Source organism: Lissotriton vulgaris, chromosome 12 (genome assembly GCF_964263255.1).
Source record: "Lissotriton vulgaris chromosome 12, aLisVul1.2, whole genome shotgun sequence".
Lineage (NCBI taxonomy): Eukaryota > Metazoa > Chordata > Amphibia > Caudata > Salamandridae > Lissotriton > Lissotriton vulgaris.
In genome coordinates, this window is record NC_141700.1 from 249,971,096 (window position 1) to 249,993,627 (window position 22,532).

Genomic DNA, 22,532 nt, shown 5'->3' on the forward strand with positions numbered 1-22,532 from the left:
TTGATCAAATAGGGAGAAAAGAGAGAGGCCTGTAATTAGGCCAGTTGCTAGGATCCAGGTTGGGTTTGCTCAAAAGAGTAAGAACCGTGGCATGCTTCCATGCCTGCAGCCAACATTTAAGAAGTCTAATCAGAGGAAACATGTTATCAGAGCCAAGTTGGTGAAATGGGGTCTTTGGAAGAGCCTGATTTTATAGATTGTGCCAGAACCACAAACAACTGCGGCTCCAACAAGTCCCAGGAACCCAACAACTGCCCTACAGGAAGAGAATTGCCAGAAATCTGGATTTCAGAGTCAGAAATAGATGGACAGTTATTCGTCTGAGAACAAACCCTGCTTGTCATCGTCAAAGAATGCAGGATGACGTGTACTTTTTTCACAAAAATGGGCCATATCCTCACATTGGGCCTGAGATAATGATGCAGGAGCATTCTTGCTTAGGTTAGAAAGTTCATTGACTGTTCGGAAGAGTAATTTGGGACAATTGTGGGCTGATCTGAGATAAAGGAGGCACAAACTAATCTACAGCGACTATGATGATGCGTCAGTGCCATTTTGTATTTAAGTTTGGATATGTCATCATAACTAACAGCCTGATTCATGAAGCAAAATTGCGCTCGCAATAGCTGCGAAAATGCTATTGCGAGCGCAATTTTCAAAATCGGTATTCACCACGAAAATTGCGAAATCGCAAACACAGAATAGCGAAATCGCTAAAAGATTCGCAGAATGCCGGCAGTAGACCATTTGCGATTCGGAATTTGCGATAAACCACGGATTCTGCGATTAAAATAGCGATTTCGCAATACAATCGCAATCGGTAATCATGAAAAATCGCAAATAGCGAAAAAAAACAAAATCGCAGTTTGCGAGGCGCAATTTAAGGACAACCCAAAGCAGGTGGTAACCATCAAAGCCATTGTAAAAAAAAAATTGAAAATCCGTTGCCCAATCAGTAACAGGTGCAGGCCTGACCAAACACACTTAAGGAGATGCAGCATCAGCATAAGGAGTCTCAGAATGCCAGGACTCTACATTGTGGTCAGGCGGCAAAGGCTACAGCGAGCAGCACGGAGGAGACGCAGAATCCAGGACAGGATATTCCGCCAGCGGGTGACCCTGCTGGGCCAAACCAGAGAGCAAATATACGCAAAGTACCGCCTGAATGGGCCAATGATCATCAAGCTAATTCAGGACCTTGACCCCCTGATGCAGCACCCAACAAGGCGGACCAATGCCGTGCCCACACATGTCCAGGTATTGTGTAGCCTGCACCTCCTGGCCTCCGAGAGCTTCCAGGGGATAGTTGCGGCTGCTGGGGGGATATCCCAGCCCACCATGTCCCGCTGCCTAGGGAGTTTCCTTGACGCAATGCTGACCCAGCTACACCACCACATCAAATTTCCCACCAGCCAACAGGATTTGGATGAGACCAAGCATCAATTCTACAATGTTGCGCATTTCCCACATGTGATAGGATGCATTGACTGTACCCACATCCACATCTACCCACCATCTGCAACGGAGTACATGTACCGCAATCGCAAGTCCTACCACTCCCTCAACATCCAGATGGTCTGCAATGCTAAGACATACATCTCGGACATAGTGGCACAGTACCCGGGGAGTGCACGACTCCTTCATATTCCGGCACTGCGGCCTCCACACACGACTGGCCAGGGGAGACTTTGGTGAAGGACACCTACTTGGTAAGTACACTTTTCCCACAATGTTACACTGCGATGAAGTAGCTGTGCTGCACAGGCACTCACCCTCTGCTCCTCTCATTCAGGTGACAGTGGCTACGCCCTCCGTGAATACCTCCTCACCCCATACCTCAACCCTGCTACACCACAGCAATGGCGTTACAATGTAGCACACATACGCACAAGGAATTGCATTGAGAGGACATTTGGGCTACTGAAGAGCAGGTTCCGCATACTGCACAAGACTGGTGGGGCCATGTACTACAGTCCTGATGTGTGCTGCCGCATTGTGGCTGTGTGTGCAATACTACACAACATTGCTATCAAGCGCCGGATACCTCTAGAGATCTCTGGCAGTGAGTCGGAAGGGGAGGACCGGCCACCTGCACATGGGCGTCATGCACGCGGAGAGAACCCAGCTGAAGGACACAGACGCCGCAACCACATCACAATGAACAGTTTCTAGTGCACCCACTCCCCTCACCCAACAAATCACAATTGCTTGCCAATGGAAATAATGACAGGAGGCCGATGTAAGATGCTAGAATAAATATTATTGTTGAAGGCACAATAATAATGTTATGTTTCTATTCTTTAAATGCAAGCAGTATTGCGCCATACTGCTCCAAACAAAACACAGGACATGCTTGTATCATCAGCATGTCCCAGCCAATGTACATGAAACTCAAGTGCGCCTCCGGCGGGCAGCACCCAATCGCCTCTCTGGCTCTTCCTCTGGGACGGCACGTGACCCTGCAGTGGGCCTGGTGCTGCGGCGTAACACGCCAACCTGTGAGGCAGACAGGCTGCTCACACTGGAGGTGCCCTCACTGGTGTCGTCCCCCCCGACATTGCCTGGCCCAGTAGGATGGAGTGCCAGTAAGGCAGTGGTGACCTGCTCCAACACTCGTGCCACATCCTCGCAGCATTGGATCATCTGCTGCTGCTGCGCCAGGGACCGTCGTGAGAGCTGGGAGGTGGCATTCCCAATTACATAGTTTGAGCGGGTGTAGGCTGACAGCTGCGTAAGTAGCTGCCGGTGGCGGCGGCGGGCGGTGTTGCGCTGCGAAATGAGCGCAGCAGTGTTGGCCTCCATGGCTGTCGTCATGCGCTCTATCCTGTCGGCCACATTTGCCACATTGCGGCCAATGTTGTGGAGCTGCAGTTGGATCGCCCCTTGCCGTCGTGCCTGCAGTTGGTGGATGCGTAGCATCCGGCGCTCTATGCTCAGGCCTGGCACGCGCACAGCCATCCCCCTCCTGCCGCTGCGTGCTGTGTTCTGCTGGCGAGCCCTGCCATGCCTGCTGTGCTGGCTGGCCACAGTGGGTGTGCGCACTGTCACCGCAGTAGCTGCACCAGATGTAGAGGGTCCAGCTGGTGGTGGAGTTGTGGTTGTCATAGGTGCTGCGCCTGTTGGTGCTGGCGCAGATGGTGTTGGCCTGGCTGCGGGGATAGGTGCTGCGCCTGATGGTGCTGGCGCAGATGGTGTTGGCCTGGCTGCGGGGATAGTTGCAGCGCCTGATGGTGCAAGATGTGTTGCTGTTGGCACCTCCTCTGCATCCTCAGGTGCCTCGTCAATAAACAGCCTGTCGCTGTCGCTGCTGTTGTCAGCGCCACCTGTGAGGGGAAGTGGACGTACATTAATTGCATGTATCTGTCACACGTGCAGTTGCTACATGCATGCTGGATGACATTCCCTGACTGGCTGTGGCATAGCGTACTTTGGGACATGTCTGACTGCATTGGGGTTCTTGTACATTGTGGGCAGACTACATGTCCCACAATGCTTTAGGGCATGACCTAATGTGCATGGTTTACATGACTTGGGATGATTATGGGAGGCTATAGGGTCATGGCCATTGTTAGGGGACAGGGTCGCAGTCGCATGCCACTTACCTTGGCTGTCTTGGGTGGGGCAGGATGAGTCCAGATTGATGACCCCTATGCATGTCTCTGGCTCAAGAGTGTCCTCCACGTGGTCCTCCAAGGGGGTGTTGGGAGGGACTGTAGGATATCCGCCTCCAGTAGCCAGGGTCTCGCCCAGCCTCTCTGCCACCCTCTCCTTGGCACGACCTCGGAGGTCGTATCACCTCTTTTTCAGCTCCTCCAGCGACCTGTGTGCCACGCCCACAGAGTTGACTTTTGCGGCTATCCCAAGCCAGATTCGGAGTTTCTCCGCCTCAGGCACCCTCCTGGGGTCCTTTCCAAAAAGTTTTGGGTGGCTATCAACCACTCCATCAATCAGGTGCTCCAACTCCTGCTCAGAGAATTTGAGCTTCCGCTTGCGCCCGGTGTCGCTGGGCCCTGGTGCAGCATCCTCTGCCATTGCTGCAGTAACAAAAGTAAGGGATTTTCAAGTTTGGAGGTGTCCTGGAAGGAGCTCAGTGAGATGCAGCCTCGAGATCAGCCTCACTCTTCTGAATGGGGGTGGGAACTGGCTGCTTCCTGGTTGTGATGTCATCACTGTGCTCGAAATGCGACATCCCGTTTTTGCGATCTCGCGATTTTGCAAGATCGCATTTAGCGATCTCGCAATTAGCGATATTAGCGATATTGCAATTAGCGATATCGCAATCCCTACACGGATGTTGACGGAAATAGTGATTTTTGCGGCCGCGTGCGAATCGCTTTATTTTCTCGCTAATTTTGATGAATGCCGATCTGCGATTTCTAAATTGCGATTCGCTGTAAATCGCAATTTTAAAATCTCAGAATTCGGTTTTCATGAATCGGGCTGCTAGCCTCCAAGCCATATCCAACCACTTGCAGCTCGTTTTCATTCCCTGTACTTCCTCAGTGTACCATAGGGCTAGGAAATGGAGACTAGTAGAGCATCGAGTTTTAAAGGCAGAAAATGGTCTAACAAGCTACGTAGCCAGTCATCAACTCTGGGCTCGTCTTTCTTGACATCTTCCAGTGAGTTAGGAATCGACTTCCTCAACTGGCTGTTCAAAGTACCTATGTCAAGCTTTGACCAAGCCCATACATTGATCGGAAGTTTATTCCGCTCCTCCTGCATTCTAATAGGAGGAAAAGCTACATTAAAAGGGACCGCCAGATGATCCGACCACACAGGAGGTACCGGATAAGGGAGTGGAGATATTTATTATTGGAAAAGGCTGGCTCTAGCAGGTGACCTGCTTGATGAGTAGGAAAGAAGTTCGTCAAACTCTGGTTCAATGCCTGTAAATCTTCCATAAGAGTCTGGCCCGTACGACATAACGGGTCATCGAAATGGACATTCAGGTTAACCAACTCTACAAAATTGACTGATCTAAGGATTAAGGGAGCTAAGATGTCAGGCAGTGATTTGGCCTAACTACTTGCATTACCAGGCGGGCGGTAGATCAGAGTGCTGGACAGAGTGAACTTAAAAGAAAGTTCAAGTGCAAATCATATAGCCTTACAGGATGGAATGGATAAATCTTGTGATTTATATATGTCTATTAAAACTATTACAAGTCCACCCCCTGACCCATCGGCTCTGTCCCTTCTTACAATAGAATAGTTTGAAGGAAGAGCAGCAATTACATCAGGCTGGATGGCTCATGTTTCTGAACAAGACATCTAGAACATGCTCCTCGGCTGTCGGCCAAGTATAGAAGAAGGTCTGATGCTTAGAGCAAGATATGTTCATAGCAGTCTATTAGTATGCTGCTTCCTCTACTCGAAATTTGTCTGTCAAAGGCTCTATGGCCTTGGCAAAGAGTAAGGGTTATAACTGGCAGCCCTGTCTGGTACCTTGGAATATGTCGCACTTGGTGGAGATCGTGGAGTCTATCTTGACTAAAAGTAGGGTAACCCATCTACTCCAGCCCCCCCCTTCCATTCCCATGTTCTGCATGATGTTCGGCATGAAATCCCGCTGTATCGAAGGCTTTCACAAGATCAAACGACATGAGCAGTGCTTCTGGCCAGGCCTGTACTTCTGGGTGGTAGAGAACGGTCTTCTGAGGCTGAGGTCAGTACTGCTCCCTATGGGGAAGCAATCTACCTGCCAGCACCTTACTAAGGATGTTGAAGTCCATGTTCAGTATGGAAAGTCGGTGGAATGCTGTGATGGGTGGCCCAGAGACTTTGGTTTTGGGAAGGGGGATCACAATTGTACTCCTTGTGGAGTCTGGTAGGTGGCCTGCCTTCATGGATTCCGCGTAGAGTGTTTCTAGTTTTGGAGCTAGGGTAGCTATGAAAGCAGAGTAAAACTCTGCCGGGAGTCTGTCAGGAACCTGGAGTCTTGCCAGTGGCCATCTCCTTAATAGTGTTTATTGGACTGTGACTGGTCCTCACGATAGACTTGTGTGTACTTTGAGGTAGGGTTGGGAGGGGTAGGCGGTCCAGGAACCTGTCTCGCAAGCTCTCTGGCAGCGCCTCTAGGCGACATTAGAGTGCTTCGTAATGAGTTAGAAATTCATCATTAATGATCCCTGGGGAATAAATGTGAGCGCCTGCAGCAGTTGTTAAACTTGTGATTAGTGTGCCACAGAGCTCCGGGCAAATGGGCCATGCCAGTAGTCTTCCTAATTTACCCATCTCGTCTTGTGCTCTAGCTATGTCGTTTTTATAGACATGGCATCTTAGTCGCTCTAAGGTAGTATTGTAGCGATCTCTGGCTTCCAGAAGCTGTAGGTGATTAGCTTAGTCTGACCTTAAGTTATTGTCCAGTGTAAGAAGGTTGCCATCTGATGTGTGTAATTCCCTATTGAGATCACAAATCCCTACTGATTGGCCCATGCAGTGACCTCGGATTCCTATCTGAAAGGTACCCATTCTATCGAGGCAGATGATGCGGAGTCTTAATTATTAGCAAAGTACTCTGTGATGGCGGTATGAAGTGACTCTTTGCAGCAGTCATCCTCCAAAGCTGCCACTAGGGAATCACCAGCCTGTCATCTATTGTGCAAAACCTCAGAAGGAGTGGACTGCGGTCTTAGAGGCTGAGTCCCAAATATTCAGTTACAGTTGCATATTGGCTCAACCTCTCAGAACACAAGAACCTGTCCAGCCTAGGTGTGGAGGGCATGTATGTTGGAGAAGGATGAATAGTCTTGTTGTAGACCATGTTGAGTGCTCCATACATCTGTTAATTCCCATTGGTATAGCCATTCACAGAATCCTGCTGCTATTTTTTCAGCCGGTGCTCCAGGTAAGGGAGATGTGGAGGGATCAAGGAGGACAGCGGAGACAAAGTTGAAGTACCCTCCAGTGAGTAAGTCCCCACCCACTAGTTGCCTCAGAGGAGCTGACAGTGACTAGAGGATTGCCAGCTGTTCTTGGTTAGTCACGTAATTGCTCCCCAGGGTCATCTCTTTCCCTAAAACATATCACCCCTCCTTATCAATCATCAATTGTGGATGTTCAAAATAGGTCCCAGCCCTGACCCCCAATTAGTGCCTTCTGTGCGTAAGCAGAGTAAGAAGTGGCATATATTTGGCCACATCACCTGTGGTGTAGGCGTTCCACTTCTATTCCAGGAAGGTGGTCTTCTGTAATATTGTAACGTGAACCCATCTGCGTCGAAGGTACCTGTGAATGTTGTGTCACTTAACTGCAGATCCCATCCCCCAGGCATTCAAAGTCATACAAATGAGTCCCAGAATCCTATTAGCTATTTATTGTGCATTGCTGTTAACTGTGTCCAGACATTCCCACAGCCCAACCACCCATGCAAACCTCCCACCACCCCGACATACAAAAATAAGTGTCCCAACAACAAACTCCCCATCCCCAGGGCAGAACAGCAATGCGTGTCTGCCCAAACTTGATGTAACCAATAATCATAGTCATGAGCAAAGCTCCATCAGACTCCTACAAGGGGTCAAGTGGTAGGGTTCAGGCGATTGCAGACTAATGTTCAGGCTTCTGCTCCGACCCACAAACTGCTTGTTTACCAGGGGTAAGCGAATGCCATTGTTGAGGCTGTAACTGGTCTTAACCTTAACTGTTCAAGAGGCCTAGATTTAGGCAGTTACCTCCCCTCTCTTATGTGGGGCGACGGCGAAGTCCAGCACCATGTTGCATGTTGTGGGTCGTATCCATGGAGCTCTCTGGTATCCCCCAGCTGTCATATGACCTCTTGGTAGAGGATTAGGGTTAGTTTAACAAGGTTTGTTTGGTATCTCTGTCAATCCAGTTCATCAACAGATTGTGGGGTCACCACTGTGACCCCTCCCCCATCTAGGACTGATCCTTCTGACTCTGAGTCTGCTGCTGATTGCTTCTCTGGTGTGGGGCCGATCTCGAACTCCGATCCGGTCTGTATTGTGATTTCGACTGCCTGAAGTGCTGCCGCTCTTATTTTGTTCAGCCTAGGTCTTGGTCGGTTTCTTCCGTACCCCCCTATGTGCCCTCTGAGAGGCCCATTATGCAAACGTTGTTCCTCCTGTTACCGCCCTCCTCATCTTCAGCGTGATATTCCAACGTACGCACCTTGTCGGATAATGCAATACCCTGCCGGGTGAGTTCCAGTTGGGCAGGGCGTAGTTCTTCAGTCCCCACCTTTACCTCCTGTCCTCTGTCAGCCAGCTTATTGTATTCAGGTCTCAGCAGGCCCAGTCCCACAGAGACAGCACTTGCATCTTGTTGGAGTGCGAACTTGGTGTCTGCAATGGGCGCTAATATTTTGTCAAACTGTAATTGCATGGGGGAGTGCTATAATGTCCGATTCCCACAGCCTCTCCGGGTGTGGTCGCCATAGGATTTGTTTGACTCTTTGCTTCCCCATATCCATCAGGCATTTCATTATCGCAGGTGGCATCTACAAGGGGGTGATAAACAGCGGGCTAGTTGAGTAGATTAGCCAAGTAAAAGTCTGTAGCGCTGCGCCGCACTCCAGTTTCTGATATCTTATCAGTCCTGTGCACACTGGACAGTCAGTTGCCCTTGATCTGTGCCCTGAATGTTTTGAGGTCTCTATGCTACGGCAGGTGTCACACAGGGGCTTCTCGCATGCAGGGGATATGAATGTTACCCTGGCAAATCCTTCGGAGGACAGCACCCTGCTCCCTTCTTTGGTGGGTGAATCACAGAGTCCAGTGGAGCTCGTGGTGTGGGAGGCAGCACAGGGTCCCTCACTGTTTCGTCATCAGCCCTGGTTCCTGGTGCGGCCCCAAGTGGAACATTGGTTCCATGTGGAGGCTGTGACTGGATTTTCTGATCAACCCAGGAGGTGGCGACTCCTCTCTCGCTGCCTCACCCCCAGCCCTAATGATCACGGAGGGCGATAGGGGAGGCGGAAGCCAGGGCTATTTCGGAGCCCGTAGCAATGTCTTTGTAGGGGGCCACATCCTGCCCCTTTAGTTTCTCAATAGCACAGCATGCAGGTTCTCCCACTCACAGCCAGCTGTAATGCGGGAGGCACACATAATGTGCTCTCGCGGTTAGAGCTCCCCAGTGTCCCGCTCAGGGATTTAAGCAAGCTCTCCAGGGTTTGGCAGCCAAGTGCAAGTCTCGGGGGCTGCTACTGAGTCCCCCTCTGCCGCTGTGCACACACCTTTGTCCTCCCCTAGGCAGGGCCGATCATTGTGGGTAAATCGGGGCGAGGCCAGAGTTTGCCAGGGCCTAAGATGGAGTTGGGCCACAGTTTTCACCTCTCTCAAGCAGGAGCTAGGAGCACTCAGGAGCCCACAGGCACAGCCGCAGGCATTGCCATGCCTTTGATTCTAGGTGCCGCCGTTCTCCACACCAGTCTCTGTATGGGCGGTCTGCTGTGGCCGGCCAAGATTAGTGAGTCGGTTCTCTGGGCGCTGGTGCCTATTCAGGCCGGGGTCTGTTATTGCATGCCTGTGGTAAGCGCCCCCACAGAGCAGGTAGCGCGGTCCACTGACTTCAGGTCAATGAAGCGGTCCTGTCTAGCATGCAAGGGGTGTAAATCTATTCTAAATTTTACTATAGCATTTATGTTTGTTGGATTTTATACATACACAGTTAAATTTTTCTATGAGTCACACAAATGGAGGGTGGACTCTTTTGGGTGTAGTAAGAGTCCCTAAATCTAGATCCTGACAAACTCCGTTCATTAAATCGAGCATTATAGGGTTTTCTGTCATAAAATGATTAAAATCAACATATGTAGAGATCAATATAATTTGAGTTTCAAATGACCTTGCCAATCCTAATTCTCTGCTAATTGTTATTTCTGCGATAGCTTGACATTTTTATCTCAGGGCCAGTAAACTGTGTAGACCAAAAACAAAGGCTCTGTTCTAATGCAATACAATTCCACCTTAACTGCTTAAATCATTGTACATTTCGGCAAGCAAAACATAGTGTTCTAGGCATATGAGCTGCAGATCCTACACTTGGCAATAGATCGCCACCTGGTGTTGGGCTCGGATGATTGCAGGTTGTTGTCTTCTTGGAAGAAGTCTTTGTAGTCACAAGATAGGTGACTCCTCCCTTGGACAATACTGCGCATGGTCATCGACTCCATCCTCAGATTGTTTTTTTCCGCCACTGGGTTTGGATGAAAGTTTTCCGCTCCGGCTAGAAAAGACTTTTTCTGCATCTCTCGAAGCGAGAAACTTTAGTTAAAATTTTTCGACATCGAATAGACTTTTCGACATCACCAGCTACATTCCGGGCGTCGACGCGGGCCGTTGGGCCTATCAGCGCCGTACGGTCTACGCCACATGGACAGAACTCCATTTAAGAGATGCCCGGTATGCCGAGCAAAATTCCCTCATAGCGACCATCACGAGGTTTGCAACCTCTGTCTCTCGCCAGAACACGACGAGTCGACCTGCGCAGCCTGTGCCTCCTTCCGATCGAAGAAAACTATTCGGGATCGGAGGGCCCGTCGACACGAAATGAGAAGATCAGCGCCAGCACCGGAGGCCATCTTTGAGGAGTAGATCGTCGAAGAAGACGTCTCCGAGGACGAAGATCCAATCAAAGCTATCTCCGAAGACGAGGCTTCACTCGTCGCCAAAGAAGACTCGCCTGATCTCCAGATCATATCGGGGGCAGAGGACTCGGACGATTCAATTCCTTCTCGACAACCTGTGAGTACCACTGCCCCCGCACAACATACACTACCCAAGACAAAGGCAGCAGTCGGCACTCCGCCCATGGGGTGCAGTCGAGATCGAAATTTACCCTCCGACGCCTGGCCTTCGGGCTCGGCTCCGAGGAAAAAGACTACGCCTTCCGGTGCCTCAGCGCTGAAAAAACATCACGTGCCAATTCCACCTCCTTGGCACCGAAACATCCTTCGACACCGAAGGATTCTTCAAAACCGAAGCCAAAACGCCCTTCGGTGCCCAAAGATATACGGCCAGATTCATGAAAGACCCGTTTTGCGAGTCTGAAGTAGCGATTCATAAGAAATCGCTATTACAGACTCGCAAAACGGGATTCATGTAGGAATCGCAAAATTAAATGCGATTCCTACAGATTCCTTATTTGCGATTAGCAAATTGCTAATCGCAAATAAGGAATAACTCCCCATTCATTCCTATGGGCCCAAAGGCCCATAGGAATGAATGGGGAGTATTCCTTATTTGCGATTAGCAATTTGCTAATCGCAAATAAGATTGCGATTTGAAGGGTGCCAGGGGTGTCCAAAGGACACCCTGTAGCACCCCTTAAATGCACTTTTCAACAGGTGTTGCGCACACACATGTCCTAAGGACGTGTGTGTGTAACACGCAACTTAGAAAAATGCTTTTAAAAGCATTATTCTAAGTTTTCGCTATTTACCACGAGGTTTGAACGCGCGGTAAATAGCGGCCGAATTTTGCGATTTCGCAATTTGAAAATGTTTCAAGAATAGCATTTAAGGAATCTCTAATAGAGATTCCTTAAATGCTATTCCTCGCAAATTTGCGAATTTCTAAATAGCGATATTTGCATTTGGGATGATGAATCCCAAATGCAAAAATCGCACTCGCAAAGGGCCAGATTCTGAGAATCTGGCCCTTTGCGAGCCGATTTCAGCTTGATGAATCAGGCTGAAAGACCCTTCGGCACCTGAACCAAAAGACACATCGGTGCCAAAGCCAAGAACCGTACCGGACCCGAAAGCTTCGACTCCGAAACCCTCCGGTTCCAAAAATAAAGAAGGGAGGCCAGATTCCGGCGCTGCAGGCCCAACAAAACCTGCCTTCATGCCGGAATATACAAAATCGGTACCAAAGTCTCCAAGGCATGATACAGACAAGCCTAAAACACCTTCGGCACCGAAGAAATTGCCACAGGACTCGATCACTCCTTACAAGGCAAAGAACGCTAATCAACCTCTATTGGCACCGAAAAAATCGACGCCAAAGAAGATTATGGAACAAGAAGAACTGTTTAAACCAGATCCTAAACAGAAAAAGGTCTATGTTAATCCAAAAACTGGACATGTGGAAGCAATTCCATATAAGAAAAGACCAGCAGACACACCACTTCCACCTGTGGTTCCTGCCAAAAAGAAGGACTGTGCAACTTCTCCAATGCCCCCCTCCTCTCCTTCACCTTCTTCCTCTCCTAATCCTTAGATTGAACCCATAACTTCTCAAATTCAATCTCCTGCATCATCACACCACACTGATGAAGAGTAAGATTTAGGTGGGGGCAATGACGTAACATACCCTTTAGATGAGGAGGTCAACCCACAATATCCCAAGGAGGACGAGGCATATGGTTTTACACCAGACATCCCGAGCCTCAGTAATACCCAACAAAACCTTCCTCTACAGAAGATAGTATTGGGTTTAATCATTTATTAAACAGAGCTGCCCTTTACCATGGGGTGTCAATGCACTCTGATGCCATTGAGGAGGATTTCTTACTAGACACTTTTCAGCAGTCACAAAGGTCTACTCAAATATTACCTATGATCAAAGGGGCGATTAAACATGCACCGGATATTTTTAAAGATCCAGTAAGATGTAGAGTGCTAAATCCCAGAGTAGAAAAGAAGTATGGACCAGCACCAGCTGATCCGGTCTATATTAAGGGACATCTGCCACTAGACTCTTTGGTAGTGTCAAATGCACGTAAAAGAGCAAACTCCAAAACATCTGGCGACACGCCCCCGCCTAACAAGCAATCAAAAATTATTGATGCGTCGGGAAAAAGGATTGCTGCACAAGCAGCAAACATATGGCACATAGCAAACACACAAGCCTTACTTTCACGCTACTACAGGGCTCACTACGACCAACTAGAAAAGTTAATGGAACATCTCCCAGATCAATTCAAAGATAAGGCAGCAGAGCTCTTACAAGAAGGCAAACTAATATCTAATGCCTCAATTAAATGTGCACTAGATGTAGCTGACACAGCATCCAGAGCGGTCAATACTAGTGTGATTCTCAGACGTCATGCATGGTTACGCATTTCAGGTTTTAAACCAGAGGTACAGACTACCATTCTGAACCAGCCCTTTAATCAAGACCAGTTGTTTGGGCCGGAGGTAGACAACACACTAGAGAAAATGAAAAAGGACACAGACACAGCTAAGTCTATGGGTGCGTTACAATCCACCCAAAATAAAAATTATTTTCGCCGCTCCTTCTATAGAGTAGGCGCAAAGCATACAGGCACAGAGACCACATCATCTTTTAAAACAAACACGCGCACCTCCTCTAATAAAGGATACTTTAGAGGAGGATACAGAGGCAACAACAACAAGGGAAGAGGCAGAGGTAATTACAACAACCGCTCCTCTTCCACTCACAAACAGTGACTTCCCTCTGCCTCCCCTACAGCATTCCACTCCTGTAGGGGGCAGACTTTCACAGTTCCTACCGGTCTGGAACTCCATCACAACAGACAGGTGGGTAAGACAAATTATTCAACATGGTTACTGCCTAGAACTCACAGCAACCCCCCCAAACATACCACCCAGGCAGCGTCCAATGTCCACAGACCATATAACTCTGCTTCAACAGGAAGTTCTAGCACTTCTACAAAAATATGCTATTCAAGTAGTTCCTTTAGAGGAACAGGAGTTTACTCCCTGTACTTCCTAATTCCCAAAAAGGACGGGACATTAAGATCAATTCTCGACCTCAGGCCCCTCAACCACTACATACAATCGGATCATTTTCACATGATCACTTTCCAACAAGTACTCCCTTTACTACAGCAGGGAGATTTTCTGTCCACACTAGACCTAAAGGACTCCTACTTTCACATTCCTATACATCCTGCGCACAGGAAGTATCTAAGGTTTGTCATACAAGGACAACACTATCAGTTCAAAGTCCTTCCATTCGGAGTCACAACAGCATCACGAGTGTTTACAAAGTGCTTAGCAGTAGTAGCAGCACATCTCAGAAGACAACAAATACATGTCTTCCCCTACCTCAACGACTGGCTCATAAAAGCAAGGTCGTTCAACCAGTGTGTACAACACACAAAACAAACAATTCAAACATTGCACGACTTAGGATTTTCGATAAACTACACCAAGTCGCACCTAGAGCCTTCGCACGTTCATCAATATCTAGGAGCTACCATAGACACATCTACAGCTCTAGCGTATCCCAGTCAAGCCAGGATTCAAAGTATTCAGATATTGGTCTCCTTTTTTCAATGCCAGCACTCTCTCCAAGCCAGAGTGATTATGAAACTAATAGGCATGATGGCGTCTTGCATCTTTATAGTTCCTCACGCAAGACTGCAAATGCGCCCACTACAAGAATGTCTAGCACAACAATGGAATCAGGCTCAAGGTCAGCTCGCAGACCTGATGTTGGTAGACAGCCGTACATATCGCTCTCTGCAATGGTGGAACACCAAAAACTTAACAAAGGGACGCCCGTTCCTAGACCCTGTTCCACAGATAGTGCTTACGACAGATGCATCCCTCACAGGATGGGGAGCCCATCTCTTGCATTATACCACACAAGGTCAGTGGAACAATCAATAGAAACCGTTCTACATCAACCATTTAGAGTTGCTAGCAATTTTCCTAGCACTCAAAACTTTTCAAGTACAAATGCAAAACAAAGCTGTCCTAGTCCGGACAGACAATATGACAGCCATGTATTATATACAAAAATAGGGGGGGGGACACACTCTCTGTAACTGTCCCTGCTTGCACAGAACATTTGGAGATGGGCCATCCCTCAAAACATACATCTGACAGTAGAACACCTTCCAGGAATTCACAATCAGATAGCAGACTTGTTGAGTCGTCAATTACAACAGATTCACAAATGGGAGATACACCCACAAGTTCTACAACCATTCTTCCAAATGTGAGGGCAGCCACAGATAGACCTGTTTGCCACCCACGAAAATGCAAAATGCCCAACCTTCGCCGCCAGGTTCCCACACCCACGGCCGGAAGGGAATGCAATATGGACGAACTGGTCAGGCAGATTTGCGTACGCTTTTCCGCCTCTCCCACTCATTCCACTAGTAGTACGCAAGCTCAGACAACAGTCTCTCAAACTAATACTAGTGGCCCCCACATGGGCACGCCAGCCGTGGTTCACCACGCTACTGGATCTCTCACTGGTTCCACATCAGAAATTACGGCCCACGCAATCCCTGCTAACACAGAACCATGGAGAAATAAGGCACCCAGAACCAAGCCAACTGAATTTGGCGTTCTGGCTCCTGAAGTCCTAGAGTTTGGTTACTTAAACTTACCACCAGACTGTATGAATATCATTAAAGAAGCTAGAAGACCCACTACCAGAGCATGTTATGCTGCTAAGTGGAAAAGATTTGCAATATACTGTAACAACAATCACATTGATCCACTGGATGTTTCCATCCAAAATATCATTTGCTACCATCTACACCTACAAAGGTCCAATTTGGCTTATTCTTCCATACGCCTGCATCTAGCAGCAATTGCAGACTATTTACAGAATAGACAACATCTATCTCTCTTTAGAGTACCTGCAATAAAAGCATTTATGGAAGGATTAAAACGAATAATCCCACCTAGGTTACCACCTGCACTAGTATGGAACTTAAATGTGGTCCTTACAAGACTCATGGGCCCCCCTTTTGAGCCTTTACATAAGTGTGAACTACAATTTCTAACATGGAAAACTGCCTTCCTTGTTGCCATCACCTCTCTCAGAAGAGTCAGTGAAATACAAGCATTCCCAATAGAAGAACCATTTTTTCAAATACATCCTAACAAAGTGGTTCTTAGACCCAATCCTAAATTCCTGCCAAAAGTGATTACTCCTTTTCACCTAAACCAATCAGTAGAGTTACCAGTGTTTTTTCAAAAACCGGACTCTGTTGCAGAAAAGGCTTTACACACCTTAGATGTTAGAAGAGCTCTACTATATTACACAGACAGGACTAAATCCTTCAGAAAGACAAAACAACTATTTGTATCTTTCTCTCCCCCACACAAAGGCAATCCCATCTCTAAAGGAGGAATTGCCAGATAGATTGTAAAGTGTATTCAAATAGGCTATCAAAAAGCTAAACGTACACTAACAGTTCCTCCTAGAGCACACTCCACTCGCAAACTAGGAGCCTCTATGGCTTTCTTAGGAAACATACCACTAGAGGACATATGCAAGGCAGCAACATGGTCTACACCTTCACTAAACACTATTGTGTTGATGTGCAAGCCAAGCCGCAAGCTGCAGTGGGCCAAGCTGTCCTTAAAACACTATTTCAGTATGCTGCAACGGATACAAGCGACCACCGCTAGGGGAGACACTGCTGCACAATCGTTGCTAAGTGTAGGATCTGCAGCTCATATGCCTCGAACGGAAAATGCTACTTACCATTATGCATCTGTTCTTGGCATGTAGGGCTGCAGAATCCTACAGGCCCTCCCTCCTCCCCGGGACTTGTATCCGTTCCAGTAATCATCTTAATTAGATGCACACGCATGGACATCCTTTCTCTTTGCTTCTACTCACTCCAACATTTCCCATCATGGCGGAAAACAATCTGAGGATGGAATCGATAACCATGCGCAGTATTGTCCAAGGGAGGAGTCACCTATCTCGTGACTACAAAGACTTCTTCCAAGAAGACAACAACCTGCAATCATCCGAGCCCAACACCAGGTGGCGATCTATTGCTAAGTGTAGGATTCTGCAGCTCTACATGCCAAGAACAGATGCATACTGGTAAGTAGCATTTTCCTTCTATTCATTTCCCTTCCACTTTATCCCAATCAGACTTCCCATCCCTACTTGGATTATCTTACCATATAGCATGTGTGATGGCAATATAGCTTTATATGCTGTCGATATTGGGTTTGAGGATTGTATTAATAAATTTCCTTAACCCTAATTCATTGGTGTATATATAAGATGTAACTTCCTCCGCTTTCATTTTCCATTAGCCCCAAAAAGGTTTACTTTTCTTGTTGAAAACCAAAATGTTATCGTTTACCATGTTAATCACCAAAATATTAGCCTCACTATATTTTTCAAATGCATTTAATTTCTTTTGAATGCCAAATTGTGTCATATCCATTAAAACTAAGTTATTGTCATAAAGTAGACCGTGGACATGGTGGTGCCCCCATTCTTGAAGAACATGAATAAACCTTTAAAAAAAAAAAGAAGAGGGTAAATCGGAAAGACAAGGTGTGAAAGAGTGAGGAACTAATACACATCCCTGATGTAAACCATTCTCTGAAGAGATTTTACTCGAGAGTAAGCCACATCCAGCTCCAATCTTGCCCAGTTATTCCTGTTTAGTTTTTTTCAACTCATTGCAACCCTAGGGGCATTTTAACACATTCAAATTTTTCACACAAGATAATCCGGTTAACTAAATCAAAAGCAGCTGGAAAATCCACAAAACAGTAAAATCAATTGCTCTGTATTTTAGTGTCTTTTTGGACAATTGTCCAAAGCCTAACACAGTAATCTGCGATCAAGTGACCTTCCTAAAATCCTCCTAGTTCAATCGGGATAAACTCAATATGAGCTATCCAGTCTTTCTACTATAGTAATAATGCTTCAGCATAAACACTTGTTTGCTTCACCATCTGACTAACTAAAGGTAATAGTTTTTAGGGTCAACCGGGTCGCACCTTGTTTTTTTTTCTTTGGTTTTATAATGGGCTTACCTATTGCCCTTCCAACTTTGATTCATTTTTTGTCATAACTGAAAAGATTGGTTAAGACCATCTTGACCGCCAGTCTATATTTTTTTTAAATTATAATTGTAGGAAAATTACCTGGGCCTGCTTCCCTTGTAAAGACTTGATTTTTGTTATTGAATCTACCTGTAAGTATGTGGATAATTACTGATGACATACATATGCATCAACTGAAACTTCACAGCTTCTACCAACATATGGTTCCCTCAGGTTCATAATCTTGCTGTCTTTTGGTACCTTGCAAGTTAATGCACGCACGTAAGTCAGTCAATGTACTTTATTGAACTAAACACAAACATGTTACCGTGTCCATACCCACGATTACCATTATCATTCAGGCACATCTTGAATTATAAATAGGGCTCCCGGTTTTATTGTATTTCTTTTTTTGACATTTTCGTTTGTATTTATCCATATTTACTTTTTGTCAATTTTATCTCTATTTATCCATATTTATTATGGGTTTTGTGAGAAAAATAAAGCTGAAACTGGTATATTTATATATAACCAATGAAAATGCAGTTATGCTTGAATGCCCACCAGGTTTCAGTGATATGAACACCCCCACAAGATAAATAAATGCACTTGTATGAGAATATGCGCATTTCAGTATCAGCTTTGTGCATATCTGCTGCTATTTAAGCCTCTTTACTAAAAGTCCTTTATTTTTCAACCCCCTTACCTATTAATCCACACAGTAATTGGCCTCAGTCATGGCAAAGCGTATTTAGAATCACTGAAAAAGCACCCAATTTCCGTCTTTATCCCCATTTAAAAATAAATACAGGCAAGAAAATAAATGTTTTTCTATCTGCATTGATCTGTAAAAATCAGTATAAATCCTTTTTATCTGGGGATTATATTCTGCGCTACATTCACACTAATTTCCGATCTCCCACTCATCCTGATTATGACCCATGTCCTTTTTAGCTACCCCAATTGTGTTTTTTAAATATTGACACTGGACATCAAACTATATCCTATTCTTGTTCTATTTACTGAGCTGCATTTTTGTGATTGGATCTTTGTAATAACACTAACTTTGAGACAATTAACAAGTTCCTTTATAACTTTTGTCTACAAAACAATGTTATCCATCTCATTGTCCTCAAAATTCTCAAGATCCAAGTTATATAAATAACTGCATGGAACTTGCAAAGTCAGTATTGCACAGTTCTACTTAGGACTAGAATGCAAAGAAATGTTATGTAAAGCAAGTATGCTAAATGTTTGTCCTTTATCTGCGGACAGTAACTATTGAAGCATGAAGGTTGCTAGGAACTACAGTTACAGTTGAATAACATGTTCTTGTTTCTGTATTTTTTTGTCACAATTTTGAGCTGTAATTTACTGTCATCCGTCTTCCAGGTCCGAGAGGTGCAGCTGCAGAGTCCCAGAGCAGTAACAGCACAAACAGTACACTCAGCTTTGACTCTCCAAGTCCCTTATCCACGAAGAGCCCAGGAACATCTTTGGATACTCAGCCTCTCCAATCATCTGCCTCCCTGGACAGCTGTACAACCCTGCCTAACTCCTCTACCTCTTTTGTGCCAATTAAATCCGAGCCCTCAGAACGTGAGTTCAGATGTTGGGAGAGGGGTGGGGGCTTCCTTTTAGTCAGTTGACATGGTAAGAGGACGTTTTTCCCTTAAAGATCCGCACCGCTTTCTAAACTGTGTATCAAGGTATAGGTTTATCCAATTAACTTTCTAGTGGATGTTCTATTTATTTCAATACCATAGCATTTGGTGTCTATTGTTTATCTGTTTTGGTTACCCATCAAAGGTAATTTTTGTTACTTTGGCATTTTTGTGCTCAGTTGTGAAGGTGTGTAGATAACTCAGAAATAAGTTAAAATAACATTTATTTTCAAGATTTGTTTTTAACATTATCTCGACAGGATTACAAGCACACCGGCATTTAGGGACCAGGTTTAAGGATTGCTTTAGCATCGCAGTACTAATTTGTCACTTTGTGTTATCTGATAAAGCTGAGGAGAGTGGATAGTAAATTGTTTTTGTTTTTACCTGAATCATTTGTGAAAGAGATCCCTGGCTAAGAGCAATGACTTTCTCGAAACGTTGTTGTTAAGGACTTCTTAGGGAAGGGCAGTAGGAGCATGACGGCTGACTGTATTTGGGTCTAGCTTGTGCTAGTTATACCTACACCAGCCTGCCTGCAGTCTTATTTGAATTTGTTTGCACTGCCTGCTCGTTCAGTGGAGCTGGAAGGTGTTATCCATTAGCTTCCAGAAAAAACAGAAAGATATGACAAGGGAAGTGACTAGCACTGCAGGTTGGTACCAAGTCCTTCCTTGACATAAACTGCCTTGGAACGTACCTTCTTTAGCATGAGTCTGTTATAAAGTGTGGGATTTAGTGCTTACCCTCATCGATTACTGAAAGCATCTCTTTGAGTGACTAGCAAGCTCAGGATTCTCTATTTTCCCTGATGCTTGTGAATCCTTTCTATTTCAAGCATTTTGTTCCTTCGATACAGCTGGTGTTATCTCTGAGTTAGTCTCTACTAGTTGGGTGCTTTTCTGTGGATGCAAGTTCCTGTGGATTCCTTACCATATGATTATCCCTTCACGCGCTAGCGGTGTCCAGAAAACTGTTCTACAGCAGTAACACTGCAGCGCCGCCTGGTGTCATCATTTGCTGCAGCTTACCCCATTGTATGTGATGACATCTGAGTAAATTAAATGCCAGCCTGCACACTGATGTACACCTTTGTGAGGACTTTTTCTGACATTGTGACTCCTCAGGTTTCATCGCCTAGGAAGTAATTGAAGCTTGTCAGGGTGCCATCGCCACTTTTGTCACCTCTTCTGACACAGAGCTCCCTAAGATACGAATATAGTTCTGCCTTTGAAGTCTTATGTGGGGCGAAGCCTATCTGGCAGTGTATCTTCCTAGGGCCTAAAGATTTGCCCAAATGGAAGCACTATTTGAATCTGACACTATTCAGAGGCTATTGACCTGCATGATGAGGATTATGACCGCCTAGATTATGACTCGAAGGTTGATAATTTCCTTCCTCCTTAAAATACTGATGCTGACCTATATCTTGATTTTCAAAATGCAAGTGGTTGGCATACTTCAACAGAAGGGAATGTCTCTTATCCCCCTGTCCCTCCTTCAGAAGAAAATTTGTTGTGGTACTTTCCTGGAGTTAAGATTTATTCAGGCAAATATGTTTAGTTCTCCGATTTTGAATCTTTCATTGAATCTTTCATAGATTCACATGCTTGAATCTTCCCCGCTGTCCAGGTGTGAGTCCCACTGTATTTTGATCCAGCAGTGAAAGCCAACCGCACTAGACAGTAAAGTCCAACCCCATGAGATGGTATACCCATCCACATAATTTTCAGTAGAACCAAACTTCAACTAATCCTAGAGAAGCCCTTGCCTCATTCCTCTCCTCCAGCACCACCACACCTCAGATTTCTAACCGCACATTGCGTGAAAGAGAGTCCCTCTAAGCTCTGCTCAGTTCTTTGTAGTGATACTGTCACAACTTTTCTTACTTGTATTGAGGAAAATTTTCCTACCTGTGCCTAATCATGACAGAATCTCACCATGTCCGAGGGATCCAGAAAGGGTTTATTTAGAACTTTTAAAACCTGTGATATTAGGTCTGGTCCTGATAGTGAGCTGACAGGAAGCTGAAGCTGGTCACGAAGCCGAAATCAGAGAGAGCTGTGAGCCTCAGCCAAGAGCGGGGAGCTGAGAGTGCTGCCGCCACTGTTGCCATATTACGTCCGCCTACCGACTGCCAACCAGCGTTTCCCCCGATCGGGACCCCCCTCTCCACTTGCAGGGGTAGGTGTACTGTCTGGCGGGCAAGTTGCTTGGCGCAAGAGTGAGTGCTGTGCCACTGAGCAGCTGCTCACAACTCATGCCTACAATGCCGCATATTCAACACACATCTACAGCCCGTGAAGCGGCCGGGCCTCCTGCTCCCCACACGTCTCACCCCCACGACAGCACAGCGGCCTCAAGGTGCAACAAGACGGTTTGGGGCGCCTGTGCATGAACGCGACAGTTGTACTCAGCTGCCGCTATGTGAGGAGCTCCAGTAGTCCTACGGAGATGGCCCGGCTAATGGCGGTGCGACTGGTGGTCATCTTCGAGGCTTCTACAGCTGTCACTCTGCCGCCCTCCACCCCTCCACACCCCCCCCCCCCCCCCCCCCCCCACCCCCAGACGTCCTTATTGCAGGCTCGCTTTATCCCAACACCATTCAGGCGCTGAATCATCTGCTTCAGAAGCTGCAGCAGCAGGACCAGCATCACCACGGGGGGTCCTCACAAACCCTCCTCAAATTCTTCTCGAGCTGTACCATGCATTTACGGCAGAGATGGAAGCTGGCGGCAGCAACAGTAGCAGATAGCGGGGCTCGGGTAGTTCAATTCAGCGAGCAGGGAAGGAGTGATGACTAGGTCTCAGGCAGCCTCTTTGGGATAGCTGTCTCTGGCACCATTCATACACACTCTACAATTCTGTGTCCCGCTCCTCGCCCCCCTCCGTGCCCCTGGACAAGGTCCAGGCTCTGGTCCACAAGGCTGACAGACCCCTTACACCCATGACGCTGTTAAGGAACTATTAAGAAGGCCACCGCAAGGAAGTCCCCAACTGTTCGGTTCTCCTCCATGTGTACTGGACCAACTTACTCCTATCCATCGTTTACCAAGCTCGCAAGCTTACCCAGCCAGCCAGGAACGCCTTCAACAAAAGTCAGCACAGCGCCCACAGCTCACAGGAGGAGAAGTGTGGCTCACTGGTTAGAGC

The 22,532-nt window shown here is 46.7% G+C and overlaps 1 protein-coding gene across 1 annotated transcript in view; it reads left to right on the forward strand.

The window, feature by feature from the left end:
* E2F4 (E2F transcription factor 4) overlaps positions 1–22,532 on the forward strand; it is a 362,041-nt gene that overhangs the window by 290,237 nt on the left and 49,272 nt on the right. Inside the window, exon 7 of the mRNA XM_086947763.1 lies at positions 19,108–19,314. Coding sequence (XP_086803889.1) covers positions 19,108–19,314 — 207 coding nt within the window. The remainder of the gene's footprint in view (positions 1–19,107; positions 19,315–22,532) is intronic.